The sequence below is a fragment of the Drosophila santomea genome, chromosome X (genome assembly GCF_016746245.2).
Source record: "Drosophila santomea strain STO CAGO 1482 chromosome X, Prin_Dsan_1.1, whole genome shotgun sequence".
Classification (NCBI taxonomy): domain Eukaryota; kingdom Metazoa; phylum Arthropoda; class Insecta; order Diptera; family Drosophilidae; genus Drosophila; species Drosophila santomea.
The window spans coordinates 10,145,994-10,155,375 of NC_053021.2; the positions used below are offsets into that span (position 1 = coordinate 10,145,994).

General features: G+C 46.3%; 1 protein-coding gene across 1 annotated transcript; it reads right to left on the reverse strand.

Annotated features, from left to right (window-relative positions):
• Positions 1-1,053: 1,053 nt before the first annotated feature.
• Positions 1,054-7,341, reverse strand: LOC120456575 (protein disconnected). The gene is made up of 2 exons (XM_039643462.2): positions 6,826-7,341; positions 1,054-3,887 (listed from the first exon to the last, which is right to left on the reverse strand). Exon 2 carries the CDS (start codon positions 3,819-3,821, stop codon positions 2,073-2,075), a length of 1,749 nt encoding a protein of 582 aa, XP_039499396.1. The 5' UTR covers positions 3,822-3,887; positions 6,826-7,341; the 3' UTR covers positions 1,054-2,072.
• Positions 7,342-9,382: the final 2,041 nt, after the last annotated feature.

Here is a 9,382-nt window from a genome sequence, read left to right on the forward strand (position 1 = left end):
TGTTTCATAGAATCGTAAATTTGTGCGAGAGGCGAACGAGAATGAGAATGTGAGGTTCCTACTGCCGTCTACTTAGGGTCTTTCTATTTGGCCACTTCACTTATACTACACCCAATGTATCCGTATCTGTATCTGTATCTGCATATACATATTCGTATCTGTATCTGTATCTATATCTGTATCTGTATCGGTGTGCGTGCGCCTGAGTGTGTAATCCGTCCATAAGTGGCCTCAAATGCCTATCCATAATGATGATGATGATGTGGTTGCCGCTGCGACCAATAGTTGGTCATTCATCACGACGATTCGCGGGGGGAGTACGACGATATGTACAAGTATTCAAGTATTCGAGTATAGGAGGAGTATGCTATGCTATGGTATGGTATAGTATAGTATGGTATGGTATGGTATGGTATGGTATGGTATGGTATGGTATGGTATGGTATGGTATGGTATGGTATGGTATGGTATGGTTTTGGAACCGTAAAGTATGGTTTGTGTTATGGTATGCTATAGTTGCGGAGCCGAAAACAATTTATGCCGCATGTCACGCCTTCTCGAGAGTCCGTCGGCATTTCGGATACTCATTTGCGCAAACGGGAGGGACAGACAGACACTTTCGAGGGCGTTGCCCATTATAGATCTCAACAGACCAATACCATATACTACATTTGAATCTGAATTCGTTGAGACAAACAAATTCGTATGCTTTTCGCAGGGCAGATGCGTTAGCTTGGTTTCTGATCTAAATGAGCTACGCACATCAGTGTTTTACTCTAAAAAAAAAAAAAAACATTACCAAATGATCTCAGATGGGCAGTAAGATATCTGAATTAAATGGCATTTAACGAAAATAGCAATTTGGTAAATATTTACCAAAGGTCTTTTTACCTTTCGATTGCAATAACAAAATCGCCATAAAACCGATGACTCATATTATATGCACATAAAGTACCTGATTTATTTTCATAGCACTTCATCTAGTGAAAACATGAAAATTATGTATCCGCCCAGAGAACCAATAAAAAAGGCATCTTTTGATTACATGTTTCTTCAATTTTGCCGTTGTTTATTTGTTAATAAAAAACTTAAAATCTTGTTGTAATACAGTACACAATCGTCGGGAGGAATTTTCGTTTGCGATAGCAATAACATTTTTCATTCACCTACGATCTATCAACCTTTTCGATGGATTTTTATAATTTTGTGTTTAGGGTTTTGTTTTTTTTTTTTAGGGAGCGGGTGAATCTCTTCTGGGTTTTTTTTTTTATTTTTCAACACACGGGATATGTTTCAATAGAATTTGCTTGCTGTGTTAGTACATCCAAGTTATACAATACAATATAGTTTTATTGGCTACGAAAAAAATTGTCTTAAAACTATTTAATATATGCATTCATAATATATATTTCGTTATAAATATCAATACTTCGTTGTACACCGATAGAGGGGGCAGGGAAACGGAACCCGTTCCAAAATCCCCGCTTCTGCACTGCCCAGCCCGCTTTTCAGATGACAGACTTTTTCTTTTTGTTTTTTGGATCCGATCCTGGGATCCCACACACACACACTCACACGCTCACACACACACACAGTCATCCATCTGCACATGCACACTGAGGAACGGATTGAATACTATACACTTAGATGTCGCACTACAGTATACATTATACATAATACATTATACATAGGTTTTTCCCAAAAAAAAAATCCATATAACACATGTACGAGCAGAAAAAGCTTAGTTTTGGAGCAATTCCAGTTTTCAGAGGATTAGGGGGAAGGGGCATTGGGTGTTGGTGGGCACACATATGTATGTATGTATGTATATGTATGCAGGTGGGTGTTGCGGGGTCGCGCCTGAGGAGGAGTGCCCGCCATTTAATGGTCAAGCTGTGGCACAGCCCCACCACCTAAAGCTCCACTTTTTTTTTTTGCTAATGCTGCACGCCAGCAGACGTATTCTTCTTCTTATAATACGTTTTACACAAAAAAAAAAAAAAAAGAAAAACAAATTTGACTAAGGAAATCATCTAGATATCATCGCCATGGATCAGCAGTCTGTTCTTGGTTTAGACGGAAATCGGCGCATTTGTGGCCGCCGGCGATTGCTGTTGCGGCTGCTGTTGGTGGTGCTGATGGTGGTGGTGGTGGTGATGGTGATGACCCATGTGGTGGCCCAGATGATGGTGCTGCTCCTGATGGTGGTGGCTCAGCGTCAGGTGATGATGGGGCTGCTCCTGCTGGTGCTGCTGCTGCAGCTGGTGATGGTGGTTGTATTGCTGGTGCTGCGTCTTCAGCAGCATGGAGCGGTACATTTCGGAAAGCAGGCTCCACATGGGCGGCGAGTCCTTGGCCAAATCCACGGGTGAGCCCGCCGGCACGAAGGCGGTGGGCGGTGCCTGACTGGTGGCAGCCGCAGCAGCTGCGGCAGCAAACATCTGGGTCTGCAGCAGGCGCAGATGATGATGCTCCTCGAGGTCCAGAACGGGCAGTGGCAGCATTTGCCGCCGGCTGCTCAGGTAGGCACTGTCGCTGTCCGGATCCAGTTCCATTTTGATGCTCGCCTGTGGTGGATTGGCGCTGGCGCTGGCGCTGGCGGAGGAGCTGGAGGCGGAGGAGGCGGCGGCCGTGGAACAGGCGGAACTGGAGGCGGTGCTGTCGTGACGCTTTCGCTTGCCCAGCAACTGATCCATGGAGAAGGCATCGCTGGGCGAGCGCTTCTCACGCTCACGCTCCAGGTCATGCTCCTGTTCGGGTTCCTGTTCCTTGTCCGATTCCACGTCATGTTCCTGCTCCTTTTCCGCCTCTTGCTCCCGTTCCCGTTCCTGCTCCTGCTCCTGTTCCCGATCCTGCTCCGACTTGCGACGCTTGTGCAGGCTAAAGTCCAACGGCTGGTCGGCTCCTCGCTCCTCGTCGGCGGCGATGCTACTACTGCTGGCCAGGCTCAAGCTGCAGTGCATCTCCTCATCCTGCTCGTGATCGCGTTCGTGATCCTCCTGATCCTCGCTGGAGGCCGCCGGACTGGAGCTATTCGCCTGCATGTCCACGTACACAAAGTCGTTGTCATCCTCGGGATCAGCATCCTGCTCATTGTCCACCGATGCGGAATCGGCATCCTGACAGCCGTTGGAAAGCAGACCCAAGCCATGGAGACCCGCCTGTCCGCCGAACATGACGTACGGATGGTGGCCATGATGCGGTGGCGGCGGTGGCAAAAGTCCGGGAAAGGCAACCGGAAGTCGTCCGGCGACAGCGGCTGCTGCCGCAGCAGTTCCGGGCGAGAAAACCGGAAATTGCTGGGCTGTGCGGCCATCGTGCGGCGAGATCTTGCGCCGGATGTGCGGCGAATGGAGCTTGGGATTCGGATTGGCACTATGGCGATTCCTCGAACGCCTCGAACTGAACACCATATTGCAGCCCTCCACCGTGCACTTGTGCATCTCGCGAAGATGCACGGCCGAAAAGTGAATCTTGAGGGCGCCCTTGTCGCAGAAGGTCTTGAAGCAAATGGAGCACTGCACTCGTTTCTTTCCTGTCGCCGGATTGATGAACTGTCCAGCCAGATTGATGGGCGGCGAGCCCCAGCGACGTGGCTTCAGCGAAGACCCAGATCCGGTGCCTGATCCTGTGCCGGAACCGGTGCCCGATCCTGCGGCCGATCCCGAACCAGAGCCACTGGATCCGCCGGGTGAGCTGGCCGGAGAGGCGGCATTTGGCTGCGGGTGTGTCGGTAGATGGGTGTGCACATGCTGGTGGGAATGTGGGCCATGGCCCAGCAGATAAGCCGGTGACATGAACGGATTCATTATGTGCTCCATGTCGTCTGTGGTGGATTTTGTTTCTATGGTGGCGGTGGCTGTGACTGTGGCAATGACTGGTGGTGCCTGGCAAATAAACAAGAAACAGAAACGAATCGTTAGAAGTGTCAATCAGGGAGTGTCAATCAGGAAGTCACTGAATCGGTCAGTCCTAATCGAAAACTATTGCCAGGGTGGCTGGGCAAATCCGATTGCGCAACTACAACTGGAAATCGGCAACAACCTTATCGCCGCAAGTCAGCAGGGCAATTTGTGGAATGGTCAGTGGTGTCGGGGACATGGACATTGGCTCCTGGACCTGGGACATTGGTCACTGTGGTCATTGATGCGCAATTAGAGTGCGAAAAGTCAAGACAGTCGAACAAGTCAAGGGGAGCAAAGTTTATTTTGGAGGAAGGGGAGGCTCAATTAATCAGTGGATTACAACGATTAGCGGCTCATTGCTATAAGAAACATTCCGAAATTGCAATTTAAAAGAAAGTCTTTAAAGATGCCATCTGTATGCTTCAAAAACCAAAGCCGATTGCTAAACAAATGGATTATTCATTCAATTCCGTGTCACTGGAATGATTATAATCGATACACTTACGATATAGATTAATATCGGCAGCGAATGTACGTACATATAATAAATATATAGATTTGTGCATTGGAAAGCTCATATCTCATGTGTATTATCGAAATTCCCAAGTGAAAGCTCCCAAAGAGCTTAGCCAACTTTGTGCAAATCTTGGCCAGATTTATTGGTAAGACACACACTACTTGCAATAACTCAGGCAAACGAACATTTATATCGGTGACACCAATGGCGGCATATCTTTCATCTTCGACCTATTAATACAGTAGAGCAACTCAAATTGACTATATTTACCCATATAGTCTTGATTTGGCTACGAAACTTGAACTCCCTAATGAGCCTACGCCGTTTTTATACAACTTTATCATTTCGGCTTCAGTTTGTTTGCACTTTTGCTTTGATCTGCCGAAGAAGTGCAGCGTAGCCAAGACCCACTGTACACTCACACTGGCGCAGTGCTCGTGTAAGTGCACATTGCCTCATTTACTTGAGCGAAATCTTTTACAGCTTTTTCGGTTCTTCTGGCCATTAAAATCGCCTCTGACAACGTCGACGGCGACGACAACATGCGGCGATCAGTGTCGGACTTCGACTTTGGATCCGATCCGATCGGATCGGTCGGAGTTAAAGCCAAAACCAAAACCAAAGCTAAAGCTAAAACCAAAACCAAAAGCAAAACTAAAGCCAGAGCCAGAGTCAAAAGAGCTAGCTCTTTTTTATTGTGGGCTCCGTTCGCTACCGTAATTGTGAGCAGTCGACTTGACGTATAAAAAACAGAAACAAATCAGAGGTAAAAATAAAAAAAAAACAGTGAACCGAACCCAGGGGCGTCACAAAACTGGGGACAATTGCGGTGAGATGCGGATGACGATGGTGATGATCGTGTGTGCGATGTCGTGGCTGGCTATCTGGATTCGATCTCCAAAGTCCAACACACATTCGCATTCGCTTGCCCAATGCCAGTTAAAAAGTTAAGCCGAAAACCACATACGACTATGGCTCACACATACAGACGCACGTACACACGCACACACACACACACACACACACAGTTGCAGAAAGCCAGGAGATGGTCGCTTTTTATGGGGCTCATTAGTAACGATGACAACAATAGCATTAAAATGAGTGTATGTACACACGGCGAAAATGCGAAAAAGCGAAAGAATAAAAAAATACACAAAAAGAGCGAAAAGGGTAAAGAAAAAACTTAATTGTCAAGTACTTGGAAGTAATAAGTTTCTGACTAGGTGCCGAAAATATTGTTATCATATTCGTTACCATTCAGGAAATACAGAATGAACTAAAGACGTTGCAATCATTTCCTAGATCATTATAAGTTAACTATATCATTTGAGTTAAGGGTGCCTATACCTTTGTATCTTCCAAGGATCCTTTAAAAAAGGGAAAATATAGGTTTCTCAAAATTTCGGAGCGGAGCTATATTATATAACCCAAGTTCTTAGTATCATTACTAGTATCACCAATAAGCTCTATAGTTTCTCTCAGTGCATGCGGTCGACAGATCGAGGTGAGTATGCATGTACATGGGTAATTATTTTTGTCAAACGCTTAAAATGTCTTAAGCCACCGATGGCGAGAGGGGGGTGATGTTGGGCAGCTGGGGAGGGGAAAAACCAATCACAACTTTTGATGGCTCTCGGACGAAACGTTTTTTGATTATCGGCAGTGGCAGTAGTTGAAAGTCCCCAAGACAAGAAACGACAAGATTGAAGAATTCCAAGACTTGGGAGACGCTACAGATGGTGGATCCAAGATCGGCGGAGTACGGAGTACGGAGTGGGGTAGATGGGGTTGGAAGATGCCGAGATGTGAGCAATCCGGCGGCTATAATTGCTGTTGTAGTTGCTGTTAATAGTAGTACATTATAATAAGCAGGAGCCGACGGGCAGAGGGGGGGCTTGCAAGGGGCTTGCGATGGTCCGAAGATGACAACTCCGATGGTCCGGTCTACGGACCTCAACGAGAAAAACAGAGCTCGAAAACCGCAGACAAAAATCTTAATTACAACTTTGACATTTCGCGTTTCCCCGAAGACATCACTTTTTTATTTGTCGAAGCTCACGCAGAAAATAGACAAAAATGGGATTACGAACATTGGGAGTAACAAGCTAGTTTCAATATTATAGGAAATCCTATCAAACAGCACCTAGTTCCCCACGAAAAAATACTGCAAGTTACTCAATGTCACAAGCCTATTTGATCTGAAGAAGATCATGTTCTTCTGTCAAAAGAAACCTATTATTGCATTCCTTCTTAATAAATAATCCTTTTATTTGTATGGAACCAGGTTTCCTTTTTTGCATATAGTCCACTGATCTCGAAAAATATTCACTGTCTCTTCACTTTGATTGGAATTCTTTGCTTGAAGTGCCGACGGCAAATCAACTTTACTCGAACTATACATACCTCTTCCTAATTTAGCAGCTAGTTGCGGATATTTTATTGTATTTTGGTGTATTGCTGTTTTGCGTTTTTTTTTTTTGATTTGTTTTAGCTTTTTGTCACTTTGTCACAGGTTTGTCATTTAAAAAAAGGGTTTCTTTTCGAGTCGTTGTTTTGTTTTGTTTTGATATTGTGTTGCGTAAAAAGTTGTTAAATTCAGTTGGTAGAATTCACTATTCGAGCTGTGTGCTGCTGCTGTTGTTGTTTTCATGCCCGTGGTGCATTTATTTTTGTTGCATTTTGCCGAGATATTAAAAAAGTTGGTCGTTCACAGTTGACGATGACACAGACACACACACACACACACGCTCGTACGCACGCACACTAATGCACTGGGGCGCGCGGCAGAGTGAAGAGTCAACTGGGCGCGGATATGCGGATGCGAATATGTGGAGTGGCAAAGTGGCAAACGAAGTAGCGACGAAGATGCGGATGTGCGGAGAGCAGGGACAGCAGAGATCCACTTCTTCGAATGTCGTGGGTGACACTGATTGTCGATTTGTCGTTTCACCAACGAATTTGTGCGGCGACTGCGACGCCGGCAGCGCAGCGGGCAGAGAGCGAGCGACAAATGCGGCGACACCGACACCGACACACCAACTGACTGACACACACAAACACACACACACAGCGTATACAAAAACACACACGCACACGCGGGGTGGGTGACATTTGGCTCTCTCTCTCGCTCGCTCTCCCGCTCGCTCTCGCTCCCTCTCTCTGTCGCTCTTGCACCTGGAAGAGTGTGAGAGAGCGCGCTATTGGAATTGGCCTTCGTCACATTGTCGTCGATGGGTCATTAGGCGCTCGCTGAGGTGCGAGCGAGAGATCCGCCCTCACTTGAGGCCATCCCGCTCGCCCAGTCGGCAAAGCAGTGCGCGGCAAGAGTAGCCACCGCTCTCTTACTCTCGCCACAAAAGAGCGCCGTCCAGTGCGTGCGAGCGGTGTGGCACGCTCGTGCGGCTATCTCGCGCCCGCTCGCACACTGTCGTCTGAGTGGACGAAACCGTTTCGTTGGGTTGACACATGCGACATGCGACGTGTGTGTGTGTGGTCAGTGCGGCACACACATTTACACGCACTGCCGCCAGCCAAAGAGAACGCAGCGCTCGCTCTCGCCGCTTGCTGGTATGGGTGCCCTGGTTCGATGGTGTGAGTACATGGCCGGGCACACTATAGTGTGACAGAGCGAGAGAGAGAGAGCACGAACGCAAGAGCGCAAGAGGGAGAGAGCAACGAGAGTGAAATGGCAATGGCCACAGTATACAGTATACAGTACACAGTACGTAATTTGTCGCTGCTGCGACGTCACTTTTTGTCTTGGGCTTCTCCTCTCTGCTTCTCTTCTCGAAGGTTCTTTTGAAATTTTTGTCATTTGATGTCTTGTCCACTCGGTGCTGTGCCCTCTCGCCGTCTCTGTCGCACCCGCACAAATGGCCGCATTGAGCGGCTCTCTTTGTTTTGCGATTGCGCTGTGCATGTGTGTGTGTTTGCGTGCGCGTTTGTGTGGGTGCCAGTGTCGCTGTGTAGGTGTATCTGTGTATGGGTGACACTTTGGCAATGGGGGCGATTCGCTTCGATTTTTTTTTCCCTGTCGCCACACAGCACCAATGGAATTCGAGCACTGGTGACAAAGAAGCGTCGCTGCTGCTTCCTCTTTGCACCCCCCTCCCCTACCGCAGCCCCTCTCCGCCCCTATAACCATGACGTCCCCCCACCCCCGCACTATGTACCTATGCATGCATGTATTACTTATGTAAATCGCACAGCTTCGGTGTGTAAGTGTCTTATGTGATAGGAGCACCTACACACGTACACATACATACACAGCTCCTTGTCGTTTCATTGTCCTTTTCATTGCAGAATTAAAATAATTCCCACCCACCCACACCATCGCATTATATGTAGCTATTTGCTAGACGTTGGAATGTCCCACATAAGGATACAAACGCACACATACATGGCCACATTTGTGCTTCAATTTATCCACACAAGCGTCCGAGAAAAGTTCTTAAAGCGAAGCAAAAGCTTAGAGATCCAATTCATTCCCATTTGCATTAATCACCCAAAAAAATAGAACAATAAGGACCGCATTATTTTGTTGCATACCCAGAAGGCGTTAGCATCGATGTTGGACTTCCAGGAAATGGTCAGGACTTCACCATTCATATATACTAAAAAAACACTCTCGGAACATTATATTTCATTAAGTATGACAAATTACGCATTGCTGCAATGGTACATAAGGTTTAAACGAACATTTCTCTAAACTTTTTTTTTGAGTTTATCTGCATAAATCGTTTTCCTGAAAACTTAAAAGGCTTTTTAAATAGAATGCATCATTCAAAACAACAGCCTTAATGGTACATTTTATCTACTATTTCTTAATGATATTTATTCACACTATAAATACTTTTTTCTTAAACTTAAGGGCACAATTTAAGTGATGTAAAAATGGTTCAGAAGGTTTATAAGTAGATTAGTCATAAAAATCATTTTTCAAAGGAGTTTTCACAGAATG

What these genes read in the sequence shown, in the direction of transcription:
- LOC120456575 (XM_039643462.2), bottom strand. Translation starts at nt 3,821, where the DNA reads ATGGAGCACATAATGAATCCGTTCATGTCACCGGCTTATCTGCTGGGC.